The 22828-nt window shown below is 44.0% G+C and overlaps 1 protein-coding gene across 1 annotated transcript in view; it reads left to right on the top strand.

The window, feature by feature from the left end:
- LOC311098856 (receptor-type tyrosine-protein phosphatase S-like) overlaps window positions 1-22828 on the top strand; it is a gene marked incomplete at both ends in the record, with an annotated part of 115535 nt that overhangs the window by 3290 nt on the left and 89417 nt on the right. Inside the window, 2 exon segments of the mRNA XM_084139421.1 lie at window positions 4905-5050; window positions 5992-6133. Of these exon segments, the coding sequence (XP_083995547.1) occupies window positions 4905-5050; window positions 5992-6133 (288 nt within the window).

Here is a 22828-nt window from a genome sequence, read left to right as displayed (position 1 = left end):
TTTTTCTGAGGTCTTGGCTGATTTCTTTTGATTTTCCCATGATGTCAAGCAAAGAGGCACTGAGTTTGAAAGTAGTCCTTGAAATACATCCACAGGTACACCTCCAATTGACTCAAATGATGTCAATTAGCCTATCAGAAGCTTCTAAAGCCATGACATAATTTTCTGGAATTTTCCAAGCTGTTTAAAGGCACAGTCAACTTAGTGTATGTAAACTTCTGACCCACTGGAATTGTAATACAGTGAATTATAAGTGAAATAATCTGTCTGTAAACAATTGTTGGAAGAATTACTTGTGTCATGCACAAAGTAGATGTCCTAACCGACTTGCCAAAACTATAGTTTGTTAACAGGAATTTTGTGGAGTGGTTGAAAAACTAGTTTTATTGACTCCAACCTAAGTGTATGTAATCTTCCGACTTCAACTGTACCTATCACTGCTATTAAATAATCATAGCCTTGTGGTGTTTCATTAAGATAGGCCAGAGATATTAGTCTATCATTATATCCTGCTGTCAGCCATGGAGTGAAGGAGTGAAGTCCACTCTGCTCGCTTTTAAAGAGACAGACAACCTTCTTGAATATCCTCATAGAATTCCATATCATTCTAAGGAAGGCCAGTGGTGGATCTGGTTCTCGATGTCTGGGTTTATTATAGATCCATGGAACCAGAACCAAAGGCTCCAACCTGGTTCAGAATGCAGTCAGAGGCCAGTAGTGGTCATATAAATAGAATTGGTTCTGGTGTGCTGTGGCAGTAACACACCAGTAATCACCTCTTCGAAAGTGACAGTGCAGAAATGTAAACCGATGTTGAATGTGAATTCAACCCCCTTACACAGCTCCACAAAGTAGTGCAACACTTCACAACTAACAGTGTATGGTGTGTGCCGTGTGTGTATGGTTGAAAGGCTACAATAATACACTGTTTTTTTTAGACAAGGTATTGTTGAGGTTTCTGGATTTCTGCTCAGGCACATCACCTCGCAGCTCAGAGGTAGGCTGGCTGCTGTGTGACTGTTACTCACTGAAGTGTGAAGTTAGCAGCAGAGGGATGAAAGGCAGAGTGCTTTTCTGTATGTCAGTGATTTTAGGGGGTATGGTGGTGGGGTTTCTTCAGCTTCTCTTTCTCTCTAGAGTAGAACCAAATCAGCACAGCGCTGGCCCAGTGATGGAGAGAGGGAGGAGGGAGAGAGGGAGGTTGCTATGGTGAGGGTTAGGCCGGCTTTACCCTGATGGATAGAACGTATTCTGCAGCTGAGGAGGAGTTAAGCTGGCTGCCATGGTAACAGTCCGCAGACACAGAGGGACAGAACTCTCTGTATGTGAGAGAGAGAAGATGAACATTTATGAAGTAGCTTGACAAGATTGGATTTTTAGCACAGTGGAGATGTATGGATACTGTGCCTGAAACTGATTTTTATTTGCAGTTTCTAGTAAGCATACAGTATAGAGAAAATGAAATTGTTTTTGCTCCCAGAGAAACAGGCAGCAGCTGATATATTTGATAAGACGGAGCTATATGAATGTTTCTAAGGCAATATAACATTTTATAATATAATACTTTATAAGAAGGTTCTTCAAGTAAATGTCATGATCGTTTAATGACTGGTTGAACCAAGGCGCAGCGTGATAAGCGTACATGTTTATTTAAGTACTGAACATGACAAAACAACAAACAAACGATACGTGAAGTCTTAAGGTTACACAAACAAACCTATACAGAACAAGATCCCACAAACTAACTGGTGCCAACAGGCTGCCTAAGTATGGTCCCCAATCAGAGACAATGAGCTACAGCTGCCTCTGATTGGGAACCACCCTGGCCAACATAGATCTAAACGATCTAGAACTAAACATAGAAAAACACAACATAACACGGAATATACACACCCTGACTCAACAAATCAACGTCCCCTGAGTCAGGGCGTGACAGTAAAGGAGATACTGTATATAGTATGAATGAAATAATGTATGCAATCTCTAAATTCTTGTTCTCAAAATGGCATTTCTGTTTCATTGTGATTCACTGCAGGGGCTGAAAATGGCATGTGTGATATGAATACGTTAAAGCAGGGATGGGCAACTGGTGGATACATTTCCCCAAGAATTATATATATACAGTGGGGGAAAAAAGTATTTAGTCAGCCACCAATTGTGCAAGTTCTCCCACTTAAAAAGATGAGAGAGGCCTGTAATTTTCATCATAGATACACGTCAACTATGACAGACAAAATGAGGAAAAAAATTCCAGAAAATCACATTGTAGGATTTTTTATGAATTTATTTGCAAATTATGGTGGAAAATAAGTATTTGGTCAATAACAAAAGTTTCTCAATAGTTTGGAAAATAAGTAGTTGACGTGTACCTATGATGAAAATTACAGGCCTCTCTCATCTTTTTAAGTGGGAGAACTTGCACAATTGGTGGCTGACTAAATACTTTTTTTCCCCACTGTACAGTGCTATGAAAAAGTATTTGCCCCCTTTCTAATTTTCTCTACTTTTGCATATTTGTGATACTGAATGTTATCAGATCTTCAACCAAAACCTATAATTAGATAAAGGCAACATAACTGAACAAATAACACAACAATTACATATTTATTTCATAAACAAAGTTATGCAACACCCAATTCCCCTGTGTGAAAAAGTAATCGCCCCCTTACACTCAATAACTGGTTGTGCCACCTTTAGCTGCAATGACTCCAACCAAATGCTTCCTGTAGTTGTTGATCAGTCTCTCACGTCGCTGTGGAGGAATTTTGGCCCACTCTTCCATGCAGAACTGCTTTAACTCAGTGACGTGTGGGTTTTCAAGCATGAACTGCTCGTTTCAAGTCCTGCCACAACATCTCAATTGGGGTTAGGTCTGGACTTTGACTAGGCCATTCCCAAATTTCCAATTTGTTGCTTTTTAGCAATTTTCATGTAGACTTGATTGTCTGTTTTGGATCATTGTCTTGCTGCATGACCCAGCTGCACTTCAGCTTCAGCTCACAGACGGATGGTCTGACATTCTCCTGTAGAATTCTCTGATACAAAGCAGAATTCATGGTTCCTTCTATTAAGGCAAGTCGTCCAGGTCCTGAGGCAGCAAAGCATCCCCAAACCATCACACCACCACCACCATGCTTGACCTTTGGTATGATGTTCTTACTGTGGAATGCAGTGTTTGGTTTTCGCAGGCATAATGGGACCCATCTCGTCCAAAAAGTGGACTCAAGTTTGCCAAAAAGCACCTGGATGATCATCAAGACTCTTGGAAGAACGTTCTATGGACAGATGATTCAAAAGTATAACTTTTTGGACGACATGGTTCCAGTAATGCCTGGCTAAAACCAAACTCTGCATTCCACAGTAAGAACATCATACCAAAGGTCAAGCATGGTGGTGGTGGTGTGATGGTTTGGGGATGCTTTGCTGCCTCAGGACCTGGACGACTTGCCTTAATAGAATGAACCATGAATTCTGCTCTGTATCAGAGAATTCTACAGGAGAATGTCAGACCATCCGTCTGTGAGCTGAAGCTGAAGCGCAGCTGGGTCATGCAGCAAGACAATGATCCAAAACACACAATCAAGTCTACATGAAAATTGCTAAAAAGCAACAAATTGGAAGTTTTGGAATGGCCTAGTCAAAATCCAGACCTAATCCCAATTGAGATCTTGTGGCAGGACTTGAAACGAGCAGTTCATGCTTGAAAACCCACACGTCACTGAGATAAAGCAGTTCTGCATGTAAGAGTGGGCCAAAATTCCTCCACAGCGACGTGAGAGACTGATCAACAACTACAGGACGCATTTGGTTGGAGTCATTGCAGCTAAAGGTGGCACAACCAGTTATTGAGTGTAAGGGGGCAATTACTTTTTCACACAGGGAAATTGGGTGTTGCATAACTTTGTTTATGAAATAAATGAAATAAATATGTAATTGTTGTGTTATTTGTTCACTTATGTTCCCTTTATCTAATGTTAGGTTTTGGTTGAAGATCTGATAACATTCAGTATCACAAATATGCAAAAGTAGAGAAAATTAGAAAGGGGGCAAATACTTTTTCTTAGCACTGTATATACTTATTTTTTTCGGAACTGAGTTGGGGTCTCAACTTACTGTTGAGAGTTAGAATAGTAGAATACACAAGGTGCACAAGGGCAACAACATGTTGCTTAGGGCCCCCAAAAGGCTAGGGCCGGCTCTGACTGTATGCATGGGTATGGATGTGGATACGCACTATGCAGACCCACGAGCCACTGCGGCCCCTCATGATTCATTTTTTTGTGGCTCCCACCCCATCAAAGTTGCCCATCCCTGCATTAAAGCCAATTATCTCCTGTGAATTTCCACAACCCCTTTTCATTCCCCCGCATAGCACCCACCCATGTGTTCTAACAATCTGTGCTGCATAGTGGAGTAGCACGCCCCGGGTAGTGAAAAAACCTGCTCCTGTGAAGCACATCTTTTATTGATGACACACAGGAAGTCCTTGGTAATGTCCTCTAAATGGTAGCCAGGAATTGGACTGTACTTGGTGGCCAATCACCACGTTCATCACGACGCAGTGATGTCATGTCACTCAGCAACAGTCATGTCAATCTCTTCCTGTCCACGGCTTTGGACTAGTTGGCATCTCTTCAGTGAGAGCTGTCTGTCTGTCTTTGGGGACGCCCGTAATTATTTATGTATAGTGCATGGGGAAAGTATTAAGTACAATTATTTTATAATAATGTATAATAATGTATTTATTTATTTTTCCCCCAATCAATCAATCAATCAATCTATCAATCTACAGATCCATTGTATATTTGTTGTCTGAGCAGTATTATGTATTGGAATCCTGGCTGCAGAATTTTCCTACGACGACAATAAAGTTTTAATTGAATTGAATTGTCTGTCTATCTCAGCGGCACCCAAGTTTACCAAGATCCCCGGGGACCAGATTGGGGTATCGGGGGGCGTGGCCTCGTTCGTGTGCCAAGCGTCAGGTGACCCCAAGCCCATGGTCAACTGGAACAAGAAGGGCAAGAAGGTCAACTCCCAACGCATAGAGGTGAGTTAACGCTATACTCCCAACGCATAGAGGGGAGTTAACACTATATTCCCAACACACAGAGGTGAGTTAACTCTATACTCCCAGCACATAGAGGTGAGTTAACGCTATACTCCCAACGCATAGAGGGGAGTTGACACTATATTCCCAACACACAGAGGTGAGTTAACTCTATACTCCCAGCACATAGAGGTGAGTTAACACTATACTCCCAACGCATAGAGGGGAGTTAACTCTATACTCCCAACACATGGAGGTGTGAGTTACCACTTGTCAATCCATATTGACTGGACCAGCTCTTCTCTCCAGGTTCTCCCCCAGAATACTAGCTATTTCCTTTGGTTCCCAATTCTCCTTTTTGGTCCTTCCTGGTCCTGCCTGGTTAATCACCTGGTTTCTGGTGCTTCCTGGTTCTTTTTACAAGTTTCTCTCTCCTCTTATTTTCCTCCTCATTTCCAACTGTTTCTCTACTGGCTGTTTCCTGACTGTTTCTCTACTGGCTGTTTCCTGACTGTTTCTCCACTGGCTGTTTCCTGACTGTTTCTCTACTGGCTGTTTCCTGACTGTTTCTCTACTGGCTGTTTCCTGACTGGTTCTCTACTGCTGTTCTCTACTGGCTGTTCCTGACTGTTTCTCCACTGGCTGTTTCCTGACTGTTTCTCTACTGGCTGTTTCCTGACTGGTTCTCTACTGGCTGTTTCCTGACTGTTTCTCCACTGGCTGTTTCCTGACTGTTTCTCTACTGGCTGTTTCCTGACTGGTTCTCTACTGGCTGTTTCCTGACTGGTTCTCCACTGGCTGTTTCCTGACTGGTTCTATACTGGCTGTTTCCTGACTGGTTCTCTACTGGCTATTTCCTGACTGGTTCTCCACTGGCTGTTTCCTGACTGTTTCTCTACTGGCTGTTTCCTGACTGTTCCCTATCTGTTCCTCTCCCCTAGACGATAGAGTTTGATGATGGAGCGGGGGCCGTGCTGAGGATCCAGCCTCTCAGGGCCCCCCGAGATGAGAACGTCTATGAGTGTGTAGCCCGCAACAGTGAGGGAGATGTGGCCACCACTGCCAAGCTGGCCATCATACGGGGTGAGTGTGTATCTGTGTGCATGCATGTGTGAGTGTGTGTGTATGTGTGACTGAGTTCCTCTTCTTCTTCATGATCATCTTCATTAATACTGTCCATTTTAAGCACACACATCTTGCACACACACACACACACACACACACACACACACAGCTGCCCACAGTCTCTCCCGTAACAAACACTGTGCTTACACACCCTTCTATAACAGGAAAGAAGCAGCTGTTCTTTTTAAGTCTGAGAGTTAGCATGAGCTAGTGTTGTTTAGCTGTGTTGAGGGCCAGTTAGCTGGTGTGCGTGCGATTTAGACTACATCTTCTTTCTCATAATCACTTCATTCGTTCGCTTCTCAGATGGAGATGGTGTGAGTCTAATGTAGCCGGTCCCCTCAGTGCTAAGCTAATCTAATGTACTCTCTATAGTGCTAAGCGCTAGGCTAGCTGTTGGCTGGGTTTGGCTGTACGCCTAGGAGCTGTGGACTGGGCCTCGGCCCAACACAGGAGAGAGGGACGGACAGAGGGAGAGAGAGAGAGGGAGAGAGAGAGAGATGGAGGGATGGCATAACCACTCCTTTTCACATAGGAAAACAGAGGATTAGGACTGCGCTTGGACTGGGACCCAGTTCTGCAGGATGGAAGAGGAGGAAGAGAGGGATGGAGGGATGGAGGGATTGAGGGAGGCATACACAGCAGGATGTGGGGAGGAGAGAGACGGGGGGGGGTATGGGGAAAGATGGAGTGGTGGATGAGGGGGAGGAGGGGTGGCACAGCTGGAGTGGGGATGGAGAGTAGAGAGGATGTATAGAAGAAGAGAAGAGGGAGGGAGGGAGGGAGGGAGGGAGGGAGGGAGGGAGGGAGGGGTAGATTTTTGTCAGGCTTGGTGTTCAGCAGAAGGCTGGTAGCCTGGGATATAGTCTGTCCATCTGTTAGGCCTGTCATCACACAAACACACCCAATCCCCCACTTTGTGTCTGTGGGACTACAAAAACTGTGTAGCCCTTTAGGACGTTTGTGTGTGTGTGTGTGTGTGTGTGTACATTCTGAATTTGAACTATGGCCTCTTAAGACCCTTCTGTTGCCATGGCATGAAGTATTTCCCAGAGGTGTAGATGTACAGGTAACTGCTAACCCTAACCCTTTCCCAGAGGTGTAGACAGACATTTCTATACCTTACAATCTGTCTCCTATGACTGCACCATAGACTAGTATGTATTTCAGAGGAGAGACTGAGGCTACAGAAAGGGTTTCCCTCTGCCCTCCACCAACATACAGTAAGCCCATACATACACAAATCAAATTCACATCAAATCAAATACAATTTTATTTGTCAAACAACATGTGGAGACTAACAGTGAAATGCTTGCTGACGGATACTTTTCCAACAATGCAGAGTAAAAAATAATAATAGAAATAGTGACACGAGGAATAAACACACAGTGAATATTGAATAACAATAACAAGTAAAAATCACATCCATAGCATAACTCCTATTCATTCTCCAAGCTATTCAAGCTATTCATTCTCCAAGGCTTTATAAGATCATATAACACCTTGTATTGCTTGGCCAGTCCTGACTCTCTCTCCCCATCGACAGTGGGTGGGGTATGGGTTACACTCCCAGCTCTCTTATGAAGCTACATAAAGCTTTATAAGATCATGTACAGTAGCACCTTGTAAAGATTGCAGTTCTGACTCGCTGTCTCCCTACGGGATGTACCCTACAGAAGCGTTGTGGTTGGCCACAGTAGGAAGTGAGCTACTCCTTAGCCTGACTGCTAATGGAGGCCAGCTTATGTAGCAGGCTGTGGTAACTGGGGTCAGGCAGAGAAGATATCTCATTTAGACACTCACACCTCTCTCTCCTTCGCTCCATCGCTCGCCTTCTCTCTCCGAGTATTTATCTGGTCAATGTGTCAGTGTATAATGTCTGTTGTTTGTAACAGTGTGTTATATGTGACAATGTGATTGTATTATACATTGTATTTTAATGTTTAAGGACTCTTGGAAGATTAGTCCAAATGAGGACTAATAAAATCACTGTCTCCACCTAGCTAGCTTTACCAAGCTACAGTATACCATCTCCCTCTGTCTCCACCTAGCTAGCTCTACCAAGCTACAGTGTACCATCTCTCTCTCTCTCTGTCTCCACCTAGCTATCTCTACCAAGCTACAGTATACCATCTCTCTCTGTCTCCACCTAGCTATCTCTACCAAGCTACAGTATACCATCTCTCTCTGTCTCCACCTAGCTATCTCTACCAAGCTACAGTATACCATCTCTCTCTGTCTCCACCTAGCTATCTCTACCAAGCTACAGTATACCATCTCTCTCTGTCTCCACCTAGCTATCTTTACCAAGCTACAGTATACCATCTCCCTCTGTCTCCACCTAGCTAGCTCTACCAAGTTACAGTATACCATCTATCTATCTATCTATCTATCTATCTATCTATCTATCTATCTATCTATCTATCTATCTATCTATCTATCTATCTATCTATCTATCTATCTATCTATCTATCTATCTATCTATCTATCTATCTATCTATCTATCTATCTATCTATCTATCTATCTATCTATCTATCTATCTATCTATCTATCTATCTATCTATCTATCTATCTATCTATCTATCTATCTATCTATCTATCTATCTATCTATCTATCTATCTAGATACTCACTCACTCACTCACTCACTCACTCACTCACTCACTCACTCTATCTCTCTCTCACTCTCTCTCACTCTCTCTCATTCTATCTCTCACTCTCTCCCTCCCTCCCTCCCTCCATCTGTCTCGCTCTCTCTCTTCCCCTATCTCTCACTTTCTTGCTCCCTCAATCTCTCTCTCTCTCTCTTTTTCTCCCTCTTCCCTCCCTCCCTTTCTCTCTCTCTCTCTCTCTCTCTCTCTCTCTCTCTCTCTCTCTCTCTCTCTCTCTCTCTCTCTCTCTCTCTGTGTCTCTCTCTCTCTGGACACTTTGTTTTCATAGTGCTGTGCCTAGGGGAGGTTTTAGTATCTGCAGTTCTGCGTGTTTTAAACCTCCGGTGGGCGAGAGATCCTCATCACTGCAGTAATGTGTGTGTGTTTGTGTATGCTATTCCATGATTACTAAGGGAGGGCGGTAGGGGGTAGGAGGAAGGGCGGAAGGGGGTTGGAGGAAGGGCGGAAGGGAAGGTTTTCTACCACTACGACAAATATCTTTCTACAAAGTTTGTCTGATCAGTGATTGCCCTAGAGTATTCCATGGCAAGATGCAGAGGTCCCTGATGCAGCATTCAGGACTGCAAGCACCAAAACGTTCAATTGAGACTGTCGGCCAATAATATTTACGTGGGCAGTAACAGAGCTTGGCAGGGGAGTGAGGGAAAGTCAAAATAATAGGAGGGGGATCAACACTGCAAACAGACTTGGGATTTGGATGCTTGTGTACAGTATGGTATGTGTTAATGTGTTTTTCATCTCACGCGGCAGACACCACTTGTCTGCTTCCACGAGACTAATGTATTATGTGTGCAGACCGATTTCATTCGAACATGGCCTAGCCCTAATCCCTAGTGGCAAAATAATATGATATTAGGATGTGCATGTAGAGGTTGTGTGCTGTCTGGGGTAGTAGGGAGTGTGTGGGGCTAAGTCATATGTATGGATGAGAGATACACCACACAGGGGGTTTGTAGACAGATAGATATATGAGATTAAAGACTGAGGGCATCATTTCCATAAAGAGGACATTACCATTTAAAGTGTTTCCCCAAAGCTCTTTAGGCTCTTTTAGGTTGACACTATGAGGTAGAGAATTACTACCCCAGATGACAGCTAAATTGAAGTGGAGAAGGATCATACTCAATTAGGGTTTCCCCTAGGTTTGTTTTCAGGCGGGTCACATTTTCTATTGAACTAAAGTTTTTTGTGTGCGTGTGCTACACACAAAAATGTGAATGTTTGTCTGTGTGTTTGTGTTGTGCATTTGTTTGTCCAAGTGTGTGTGTGTGCGCCATGGTTTAATGTTTGCTTGCCTTGTATGTGGTTGGTTCTGCTGTATCCTGGCTGTTGCACCAGGCATGCTTCCCTGTGCAAACACAATCAGGCTAGGATTAAAGCTGCTAGCCTCGTGTCAGAACCCTAGGGGAAAACATTGGTCGCTACCCGCCAAGCCCCCAGTATGAAATACAGCTGTCACACACAACACCACACACACGCACGCACACACACACACGCGCGCGCACTGTCACACTCTTTCAAGTCCTTGCAAAGCGTTCTGTTGGGTTTTGAACAAACATAGTAAAAACACACGGACGACTATTAAAAGCTCATACCAAGTTTATTCAACCACTGAGTCATACAGCTGCAAAGACAACATACAAGTCACACAAGCACATCTTTATACCTTCCAACTAGGCGGAGTCACCTCCTTAAATGTCTAAGATAGACACTACTCTGTTGTTAGGCAGAAACACAGTAGGCTCCTCTTACTGGTATTGTCATGGGCGTGGAAATGTGTGTGTGTGTGTGTGTGTGTGTGACTTGTATTCCCTCATCTGGATAGTGATCACTCACATGTTCCACGCCACCTAGAATACATATTGACTTGAACAGGGAAGAGAGAGAATACACGTTTAATAATTTCACACCACCCTTGATGAGAATGAGATTGGGGCAAGGACTGTCCATCCGATCTGTTCTATGCCAATGGGATGCTAGATCTTCACTGGGCTCCATGAAAATTAGTTCCCTGTTGGATATCCCTCTGACTTTTACCCAGTCTTCCCCCATCGGCTTCAGATCATCAGAGACAGCTGACTCACACCCTTTCCTTCCTTCTCATCCTCGGCTGTCAAAGCAAGACGTAGACTACGAGCCTTGTAAGTAATTAATTGGACTGTATTGTCCAGAAAGCGCTTTAACAATAGGATTCTGATGGCATGGTAAAACAAAGCCCCTACTATCAATGTCCCAATTATGGCTAGCCCAAGCTACAAGCTAGTGGGTTTTCTGATAACCTCCCTCTCAGAGGACACGAAAAGATAAGGTTTCCTGGGAGGAAACCCTCCCTAGACTCAATGGATTCTTACAAATATTTAATTAGTTTCAGAAACCACCTGCAGGATGAGCAGTGCACCCTCCCCTCACTTTGTGTTCTCCTCACAGTTTAGGGGAAGCTCTCTGTCTCTCCTTCTCACCTTTTCCGAATCATAATTACAACTATTGATAAATTATCCAACCCAATTTTAGAATGACAGTCCCTAGTGCATCACGTTGAGTCTATCACTCGAATTTAAGGCCCTAAACTTAGCACACACCGACACTGGCAGAATGTACATTTACAGACAGGGGGAAATATATACACAGTATGTACCACTAACGTTGACATACAGTATATTCATCTTATATTTCCAGCATTAACTATTCTCTTCTTACTCTGTCGCGAGTGGAATGGAAATGACAGATCGGTATCTCAATGCATTAGTCTAAATTACTATTAATTTCCCAGTGTGCAGACCCCCACAATCAACGTGAAACCCCAAAATATTTTTTGGGGGGAAACCCTGAATCAATTATGGGCATGGTTGACCACCCCCCTCCCTCCCGGCACTCATTCTTCTGGCGTTTCTTCATTTTCTTCTTCAGATAGTGTTTCAGTACTCTCCTCCCAATGGCACATGTTCAAAGTGGATGGCCCTTGATAATGTCCCAATTTCAATATCTGGGGAATAATCCGATTTTCCCAAGCAGACGGATGTCTCACCTGATCCGCCACCACCATCCTTTACGGTCCATTCTGTCTTGTCCGTTTTCCGACCAAGCCAAACCATATCATAACTGCTACACACAGCCTACAACGTTCTCCCCATATTAGCTAAAGTAACGTCCTAGTCAACATAGCTAATAGAACTAATGTGTTAGTAAACCCGCTACAATATTGCAGTAACGTTACAGTGTATAGTCAGTAAGCAGTTTAGCAGTTACACCGGCGGCCCTGGTGGCAATAAATTAATAAAACCAAAAGCTTACCTTGACTTGGAAGAGTTCCAGTGTGTTGGATAGTCATAGCCAGCTAGCAAACATAGCATCCCTCTGTTTGAGCCGTGTGTTTGAATAGGATAAACTAGCCAGCTGCATTTGTTAGCTAAGTAAGTGAAACTGAAAGTGAAAAAAAGACAATCTCTCTCTCTTGCTTCTCCTTCATTTTTGAAAAAATACATTTGTTGAAAACTGTTCAACTATTGTCTTTCTCTTTTTATGCACTGCAGTGCTACCTAGCAGTAGCTTATACTTTCAGAACTAGATTCATTCTCTGATCCTTTGATTGGGTGGACAACATGACATTTCATGCTGCAAGAGCTCTGATAGGTTGGAGGATGTCCTCCGGAAGTTGTCATAATTACAGTGTAAGTCTATGGAAGGGGGTGAGAACCAAGAGCCTCCTAGGTTTTTTATATTGAAGTCAATGCACCAAGAGGAGGACGGAAGCTAGCTGTCCTCCGGCTACACCATTGTGCTACCCTACAGAGGGCTGTTGAGGCTACTGTAGACCTTCATTGCAAAACAGTGTGTTTTAATCAATTATTTGGTAACATGAATATATTTTGTATATTATCGCCCCCAGGTGGTAAGGGTAGGTAACAACACATCTGCCACGCTGATCCTCAACACGGGGGCCCCTCAGGGGTGCGTGCTCAGTCCCCTCCTGTACTCCCTGTTCACCCATGACTGCATGGCCAGGCACGACTCCAACACCATCATTAAGTTTGCCGACGACACAACAGTGGTAGGCCTGATCATCAACAACGATGAGACAGCCTATATGGAGGAGGTCAGAGACCTGGACGTGTGGTGCCAGGATAACAACCTCTCCCTCAACGTGACCAAGAGAGATGATTGTGGACTACAGGAAAAAAAAGAGGACTGAGCACGCCCCCATTCTCATCGACGGGGCTGTAGTGGAACAGGTTGAGAGCTTCAAGTTCCTTGGTGTCCACATCATCAATGAACTATCATGGTCCAAACACACCAAGACAGTCGTGAAGAGGGCACGACAAAGCCTATTCCCCCTCAGGAGACTGAAAAGATTTGGCATGGGTCCTCAGATCCTCAAAAAGTTCTACAGCTGCACCATCGAGAGCATTCTGACTGGTTGCATCACCGCCTGGTATGGCAACTGATCGGCCTCCAACCGCAAGGCACTACAGAGGGTAGTGCGTACGGCCCAGTACATCACTGGGGCCAAGCTTCCTGCCATCCAGGACCTCTATACCAGGCGGTGTCAGAGGAAGGCCCTCAAAATTGTCAAAGACTCCAGCCACCCTAGTCATAGACTGTTCTCTCTGCTACCGCAGGGCAAGCGGTACCGGAGCGCCAAGTCTAGGTCCAAGAGGCTTCTCAACAGCTTCTACCCCCAAGCCATAAGACTCCTGAACAGCTAATCATGGCTACCCGGACTATTTGCACCCCCACCCCATCTTTTTACGCTGCCGCTACTCTGTTAATTATTTATGCATAGTCACTTTAACTCAACCCACATGTACATATAACCTCAACTAGCCGGTGCCCCCGCACATGGACTCTGCACCGGTACCCCCCTGTATACAGGACTAAGATTGAATCGTACTACACTGGCTCTGACGCTCGTCGGATGTGGCAGGGCTTGAAAACTGTTACAGACTACAAAGGGAAGCACAGCCGCGAGCTGCCCAGTGACACAAGCCTACCAGACGAGCTAAACCACTTCTATGCTCGCTTCGAGGCAAGCAACACTGAAGCATGCATGAGAGCACCAGCTGTTCCGGATGACTATGTGATCACGCTCTCCGTAGCCGATGTGAGTAAGACTTTTAAGCAGGTCAACATTCACAAGGCCGAAGGGCCAGACGGATTACCAGGACGTGTACTCCGAGCATGTGCTGACCAACTGGCAAGTGTCTTCACTGACATTTTCAACATGTCCCTGACTGAGTCTGTAATACCAACATGTTTCAAGCAGACCACCATAGTCCCCGTGCCCAAGGACTCTAAGATAACCTGCCTAAATGACTACCGACCCGTAGCACTGACGTCTGTAGCCATGAAGTGCTTTGAAAGGCTGGTCATGGCTCACATCAACAGCCTTATCCCAGAAACCCTAGACCCACTCCAATTTGCATACCGCCCCAACAGATCCACAGATGATGCAATCTCTATTGCACTCCACACTGCCCTTTCCCACCTGGACAAGAGGAACACCTACGTGAGAATGCTATTCATTGACTACAGCTCAGCATTCAACACCATAGTGCCCTCTAAGCTCATCACTAAGCTAAGGATCCTGGGACTAAACACCTCCCTCTGCAACTGGATCCTGGACTTCCTGACGGGCCGCCCCCAGGTGGTAAGGGTAGGTAACAACACATCTGCCACACTGATCCTCAACACGGGGGCCCCTCAGGGGTGCGTGTTCAGTCCCCTCCTGTACTCTCTGTTCACCCATGACTGCATGGCCAGGCATGACTCCAACACCATCATTAAGTTGCCGACGACACAACAGTGGTAGGCCTGATCACCGACAACGATGAGACAGCCTATAGGGAGGAGGTCAGAGACCTGGCCGTGTGGTGCCAGGACAACAACCTCTCCCTCAATGTGACCAAGACAAAGGAGATGATTGTGGACTACAGGAAAAAAAAGAGGACTGAGCACGCCCCCATTCTCATCGACGGGGCTGTAGTGGAACAGGTTGAGAGCTTCAAGTTCCTTGGTGTCCACATCACCAACGAACTATCATGGTCCAAACACACCAAGACAGTCGTGAAGAGGGCACGACAAAGCCTATTCCCCCTCAGGAGACTGAAAAGATTTGGCATGGGTCCTCAGATCCTCAAAAAATTCTACAGCTGCACCATCGAGAGCATCCTGACTGGTTGCATCACCGCCTGGTATGGCAACTGCTTGGCCTCCGACCGCAAGGCACTACAGAGGGTAGTGCGTACGGCCCAGTACATCACTGGGGCCAAGCTTCCTGCCATCCAGGACCTCTATACCAGGCGGTGTCAGAGGAAGGCCCTCAAAATTGTCAAAGACTCCAGCCACCCTAGTCATAGACTGTTCTCTCTGCTACCGCACGGCAAGCGGTACCGGAGTGCCAAGTCTAGGTCCAAAAGACTTCTCAACAGCTTCTATTCCCAAGCCATAAGACTCCTGAACAGCTAATCATGGCTACCCGGACTATTTGCACTGCCCCCCCACCCCATCCTTTTTACGCTGCTGCTACTCTGTTAATTATTTATGCATAGTCACTTTAACTCTACCCACATGTACATATTACCTCAACTACCTCAACTAGCCGGTGCCCCCGCACATTGACTCTGCAACGGTACCCCCCTGTAAATATAGCCTCCCTACTGTCACTTTATTTTACTTCTGCTCTTTTTTTTCTCAACACTTTTTTTGTTGTTGTTTTATTTTTTATTTTTTTGTTAAAAATAAATGCACTGTTGGTTAAGGGCTGTAAGTAAGCATTTCACTGTAATGTCTGCACCAGTTGTATTCGGCGCATGTGACCAATAAAATTTGATTTGATTTGATTTGATTTTATATAGCCTCCCTTTCAATTTTGAGTCTCATAGCAAAGGGTCTGAATACTTATGTAAATACATTATTATTGTTTTATTATAACTTTGCAAACATTTCTGAAAACCTGTTTTCGCTTTGTCATTATGGGGTAATATGTGTAGATTAATGAGAATATATATTTTTTAATCAATTTTAGAATAAGGCTGTAAACGTAACAAGATGTGGAAAAAGTCAAGGGGTCTGAATATTTTCAGAATGCACTGTATACCACAAATCTACGACCGGCCGCAACACAATGGGACTACTGAATAAGCTCAGGCTTTCTAGGTCCGTATCCTATAATTTGTATTCAGCTGACGACTCTCATCTCCCCAAGATGTCAGAATGAGTGGTAACAGGTGTAGGAAATGTGCCTACCTTGTTTTTGGTGCCGGCCCCTGTTTCACTGATTTGGACTCTCCAGTTCAACTGTAAATCGTGGTGAATCCTGCCGACAACGCCAAATGTTAGGTTTTGAACAAAAACTCACGGACGACTAGAAAAAGCTCAAACCAAGTTTATTCAACCACTGGGTCATACAGCTGCAAAGACAACATACAAGTCACACAAGTACATCTTTATATCTTCCAACTAGGCGGAGTCAGCTCCTTAAATGTCTAAGATAGACTATCCTTCTCTGTTGTTAGGCAGAAACACAGTAGGTTTCTCTTACTGGTATTGGCATGGCCCTGCCTAAGTCTAGGACCCTCATGGGTGTGTGTGTGTGTGTGTGTGTGTGTGTGTGTGTGTGTGTGTGTGTGTGTGTGTGTGTGTGTGAGATAGGACTATAATCAGATGTTCTTCAGGTAGGACTATAATCAGATGTTCTTCACCTGTGGCCCCCCTCCCAGCAGTGTCTTCTCTCTTCATCTGTTGACCTTATTTCGAGTTGAGTTCCACATCCCTCATGGTCCTAATCCTCACCAACTGTTCTGCCTTATCAAGAACTGAAGCTAGACTGTTGCCCTTTGCCTCCCTCCTTAGGAACATTCATATTCAACAATAACATATTTGAACAGAAAATGAACTTTCTGCACTTCCCCTTTTCTCACTCAGTAACTTTCCACACACCTAGTTCCTCTTTACCCTTACTTGACCCCTTCCTCTTTACCCTTCCTTATACATGTAAAGTAATCAATACGTTCTAGTATTGTAACATGAATAAGTATATTTCAAGCTAGAATCCAACAGTTCTAAAGTGTCCTAATAATGTTCCTTCTAACAGGTACTGGGTGAATAATAACCAGCGGTAGCAGCAGTGTGTGTGTGCCTGATAAATAATGCATTAGTTGATATAAAACATGATCAAGGTGCTATCGGATTGTGGCGGTATCATGGCGGTATGTAGGTTAGGTATCTCTATTTTAGGCAGGTGACTCACCTAGGAACTTGTCTCATTACCTGAACTGATAGTTTGGTGAGACCCATAGAGTTAGATAGAGGATTCATGTTTGTATCTGTGGCATTATGGCATCTGTGACCTTATGAGCAGTGCCATTGAGGATATCTCCATTTTAAAGAAGTCAATTTTCTTCTTCTTTTGTGTTAAGAAAAGCGTAAAATTAATATCTTGTTTTTTTATCCGTTTATTCTGGCCACTAATTCTGTACATCAACTCTCCCACATGTGCAGTGCCTTCAGAAACGATTTTTCCACATTTTGTTGTGTTACAGCCTGAATTGAACATTCATTAAATTGAGATTTTGTGTCACTGGCCTACACATAATACCCCATAATGTAAAAGTGGAATTATGTTTTTAGACGTTTTTACAAATGAACAAAAAATGAAAAGCTGAAATATCTTGAGTCAATAAGTATTCAACCCTTTTGTTATGGCAAGCCTAAATAAGTTCAGGAGTAAAAATGTGCTTAACAAGTCACATAATAAGTTGCATGGACTCTGTGTGCAATAATAGTGTTTAACATGATTTTTTAAATGACTACACATACAATTACCTGTAAGGTACAATTACCTGTAAGGTCCATCAGTCGGGCAGTGAATTTCAAACACAGATTCAACACCAAAGACCAGGGAGGTTTTCCAATGTTTACTCCTGAACTTATTTTAGGCTTGCAATAACAAAGGGGTTGAATAATTATTGACTCAAGACATTTCAGCTTTTCATTTGTAATTCATTTGTAAATATTTCGAAAAATATAATTCCACTTTGACATTATGGAGTATTGTGTGTAGCTCAGTGACAAAAAATCTCAGTGACAAAAAATCTCAATTTAATCCATTTTAAATTCAGGCTTTAACACAACAAAATGTGGAAAAAGTCAAGGGGTGTGAATACTTTCTGAAGGCACTGTAGCAGTAATGATATAACGCATCTGATAGGAATACACAAAAACGTCTACTGCAGCTGTATGTTTTACATTAAACACACAGTATACTGTACATTAAATCTCATACATGTATAATGGATATAGCTCATATACAGTGGGGGAAAAAAGTATTTAGTCAGCCACCAATTGTGCAAGTTCTCCCACTTAAAAAGATTAGAGAGGCCTGTAATTTTCATCATAGGTACACATCAACTATGACAGACAAAATGAGGAAAAAAATCCAGAAAATCACATTGTAGGATTTTTAATGAATTTATTTGCAAATTATGGTGGAAAATAAGTATTTGGTCAATAACAAAAGTTTCTCAATACTTTTTTATATACCCTTTGTTGGCAATGACACAGGTCAAACGTTTTCTGTAAGTCTTCACAAGGTTTTCACACACTGTTGCTGGTATTTTGGCCCATTCCTCCATGCAGATCTTCTCTAGAGCAGTGATGTTTTGGGGCTGTCGATGGGCAACACAGACTTTCAACTCCCTCCAAAGATTTTCTATGGGGTTGAGATCTGGAGACTGGCTAGGCCACTCCAGGACCTTGAAATGCTTCTTACGAAGCCACTCCTTCGTTGCCCGGGCGGTGTGTTTGGGATCATTGTCATGCTGAAAGACCCAGCCACGTTTCATCTTCAATGCCCTTGCTGATGGAAGGAGGTTTTCACTCAAAATCTCATGATACATGGCCCCATTCATTCTTTCCTTTACACGGATCAGTCGTCCTGGTCCCTTTGCAGAAAAACAGCCCCAAAGCATGATGTTTCCACCCCCATGCTTCACAGTAGGTATGGTGTTCTTTGGATGCAACTCAGCATTCTTTGTCCTCCAAACACGACGAGTTGAGTTTTTACCAAAAAGTTATATTTTGGTTTCATCTGACCATATGACATTCTCCCAATCCTCTTCTGGATCATCCAAATGCACTCTAGCAAACTGCAGACGGGCCTGGACATGTACTGGCTTAAGCAGGGGGACACGTCTGGCACTGCAGGATTTGAGTCCCTGGCGGCGTAGTGTGTTACTGATGGTAGGCTTTGTTACTTTGGTCCCAGCTCTCTGCAGGTCATTCACTAGGTCCCCCCTTGTGGTTCTGGGATTTTTGCTCACCGTTCTTGTGATCATTTTGACCCCACGGGGTGAGATCTTGCGTGGAGCCCCAGATCGAGGGAGATTATCAGTGGTCTTGTATGTCTTCCATTTCCTAATAATTGCTCCCACAGTTGATTTCTTCAAACCAAGCTGCTTACCTATTGCAGATTCAGTCTTCCCAGCCTGGTGCAGGTCTACAATTTTGTTTCTGGTGTCTTTTGACAGCTCTTTGGTCTTGGCCATAGTGGAGTTTGGAGTGTGACTGTTTGAGGTTAAGGACAGGTGTCTTTTATACTGATAACAAGTTCAAACAGGTGCCATTAATACAGGTAACGAGTGGAGGACAGAGGAGCCTCTTAAAGAAGAAGTTACAGGTCTGTGAGAGCCAGAAATCTTGCTTGTTTATAGGTGACCAAATACTTATTTTCCACCATAATTTGCAAATAAATTCATAAAAAATCCTACAATGTGATTTTCTGGAATTTTTTTCTCTCAATTTGTCTGTCATAGTTGACGTGTACCTATGATGAAAATTACAGGCCTCCCTCATCTTTTTAAGTGGGAGAACTTGCACAATTGGTGGCTGACTAAATACTTTTTTTCCCCCACTGTACCTCCAATGAGAGCGAACAGATAGGAATACATAAAAGCTCTCTCTCTCTGTGTGTTCTACTGCAAGTGTCTGGTCTCATTAACCCCCCGCAGGATAGACCCTGAGGTGCCGAAAAGCCCTTGTGAGCCTCTCTCTCTCTTTCTCTTTTCTTCTCTCCCTCTCTCTCTCTGTCTCTCTTTCTCTCTCTCTCTCGGTCTCGCTCTCTTTTATTCCCTCTCTCTCTCCCTCTCTCTCTCTGTCTGTCTCTCTTTCTCTCTCTCGGTCTCTCTCTCTCTTTCTCTTTTCTTCCCTCCCTCTCTCTCTCCCTCTCTCTCTCTCTGTCTGTCTCTCTTTCTCTCTCTCTCTCGGTCTCTCTCTCTTTTCTTCCCTCCCTCTCTCTCTCCCTCTCTCTCTCTCTCTGTCTGTCTCTCTTTCTCTCTCTCGGTCTCTCTCTCGGTCTCTCTCTCTCTCTCTTTCTCTTTTCTTCCCTCCCTCTCTCTCTCTCTCTCTCTGTCTTTCTCTCTTTCTCTCTCTCGGTCTCTCTCTCGCCCTCTCTCTCTCTCTCTCTCTCTCTCTCTCTCTCTTTCTCTTTTCGTCCCTCCCTCTCTCTTTCCCTCCCTCTCTCTTTCTCTCTCTCTCCCTCTCTCTCTCTCTCCATCTCTCTCTTTCTCTTTTCTTCCCTCCCTCTCTCTCTCCCTCTCTCTCTCTGTCTGTCTCTCTTTCTCTCTCTCTCCCCCTCTCTCGCTGTATGTCTCTCTTTCTCTCTCACCCTCTCTCTCTCTCTTTCTCTTTTCTTCCCTCCCTCTCTCTCTCACTATCTCTCTCTGTCTGACTCTCCCTCTCTCTCTTTCTCTTTTTTTCCTTCCCTCTCTCTTTCTCTCTCTCTCCCTCTCTATCTCTCTCTTTCTCTTTTCTTCCCTCCCTCTCTCTCTCCCTCTTTCTCTCTGTCTGTCTCTCTTTCTCTCTCTCTCCCCCTCTCTCCCCCTCTCTCGCTGTCTGTCTCTCTTTCTCTCTCGCCCTCTCTCTCGGTCTCTCTCTCGCCCTCTCTCTCTCTCTTTCTATTTTCTTCCCTCACTCTCTCTCTCCCTCTCTCTCTCTCTGTATGTCTCTCTTTCTCTCTCTCGGTCTCTCTCTCGCCCTCTCTATCTCTCTCTCTTTCTATTTTCTTCCCTCCCTCTCTCTCTCCCTCTCTCTCTCTGTCTGTCTCTCTTTCTCTTTTCTTCCCTCCCTATCTCTCTCCCTCTCTCTCTCTCTGTCTCTCTTTCGCTCTCTCTCTCTCTCTCTTTCTGTCTCTCTTTCGCTCTCTCTCTCCCTCTGTCTTTCTTTCTCTCTCGCCCCTGTGAGCCTCTCTCTCTCCCTCTCTCTTTCAATTAAACTCAATTCAATTTGCTTTATTGGCATGGCGTAACAATGTACATAATTGCCAAAACATACTTTGGAGATTAAGTGATTAATTTACAATATGAACATAATTAAAATAATAATAATCAAGATTGTCAACGGGACAATCAGTAACAACAATAATCAAGGGTCAAAATAACCATACAATGGACAATAACAATGGCATAGAGGACATGTGCAGGTTGGTTGTGCTGTCAGACACTGTTCCTCATCTTATGGCAGGCAGCAATGTAGTGTGCTGCCAACCCACAGCTCTCTGCATCCTCCCCCAACAGGATGGGTAGCCTATTCTCATCAGAGAGGTCTTTGAAACCTTGAATAAATGACACTCTCTAATTGTTTTATATTTTTTACATTTTGTCAGGAAATGCAGCTCTGTCTCGGGTTCTGCTGTGGTGCAGTGGTTGCACAGCCTTTCCTCTACAGGGAGCCAGGTTTTCCTGTGTCTACCCTTCTCAATGGCATTGCTGTGCTCACTGAGCCTGTACTTTGTCAAGGTTTTTCTAAGGTTTTGATCAGAAACCATGGTCAAATAGTTTGCCATGGTGTACTGTCTGTTTAGGGTCAGATAGCACTGCATATTGCTTTGTGCTTGTGCTTGTGTTTCCCAATAGGTAATGTAGTTTTGTTTTGACTGTGTTGTAATTAGATTTATTCTGATTGATTGGATGTTCTGGTCCTAGGCTTCAGTGTAGTAGAACAGGTTTGTGAACTCAGCCCCAGGACCAGCTGGATGAGGGGACTCTTTTCTTTGCTCAGCTTTTGGCATTGCAGGGCTTGGTAATGATATGACAGGGGTCACTGTATTTTTTCAATGTTTCCTAAACTTAATTGCTCTTTGAGTTTTTATTATTAGTGGATATTGGCCTAATTCTGCCCTGCATTGTTTGTAGTTTTCCTCTGGACATGTAGAAGACCCTTACAGAAATCTGCATGCAGGGTTTCAATGGGGTGTTTGTCCCATTGGGTGAAATCTTGTTTTGCAAGTGGACCCCACACCTCGCTGCCATAAAGCGCAATTGGTTCAGTGACACATTCAATTAGTTTAAACCACATTTTAATAGGTATTTCAATTTGAATTAGTTTTTTAATGGCGCAGAATGCCCTGCGTGCTTTCTTTCTCAGTTCTCTCAGCCTCATTTAGGTGTCCAGTTGAGCTTATTTCTAAACCTAAGTAATTGTAGTGTGTGCATTACTCTATATATTGTATTTTGTACCAATTGAGAACTTTGGTCTAATTCCCTGAGATCTGGATCTTCTCAGGAAAATGATTATATATTTTCTTTACTGCCAGGGCCAAGGTCTGGCAGTACTGCTCTAGCAGGTCCAGCCTCTGCTGTAGGCCATGTGCTGTGGGTGACAGCAGGCACAGGTCATCTGCGAAGAGCAGGCATTTAACCTCTGAATTGTGGAGACTAACACCAGGGGCTGAGGATTTTTCTAGAATAGTGGCCAACACGTTGATGTAAATATTGAAGAGCGCCGGGCTCAGATTGCAACCCTGGCAAAGGCTCCGCCCCTGGTTAAAGAATTCTGTTATTTTCTTGCCAATTTTGATGCTGCATGTATTGCCAGTATCAATTTAATTATGTAATATGTTTTACCCCTACACCACTATAAATAACTTTATCTTTCTCTCTCTCTCCATCTCTCTCTCTCTTTCTCTCCCTTTCCCTCGCCTCTGTGATCC

The sequence above is a fragment of the Coregonus lavaretus genome (assembly GCF_964263955.1).
Source record: "Coregonus lavaretus genome assembly, chromosome: 23".
Lineage (NCBI taxonomy): Eukaryota > Metazoa > Chordata > Actinopteri > Salmoniformes > Salmonidae > Coregonus > Coregonus lavaretus.
Note: the sequence above shows the minus strand (reverse complement) of the source record. Positions and strands in the feature narration are given on the sequence as shown.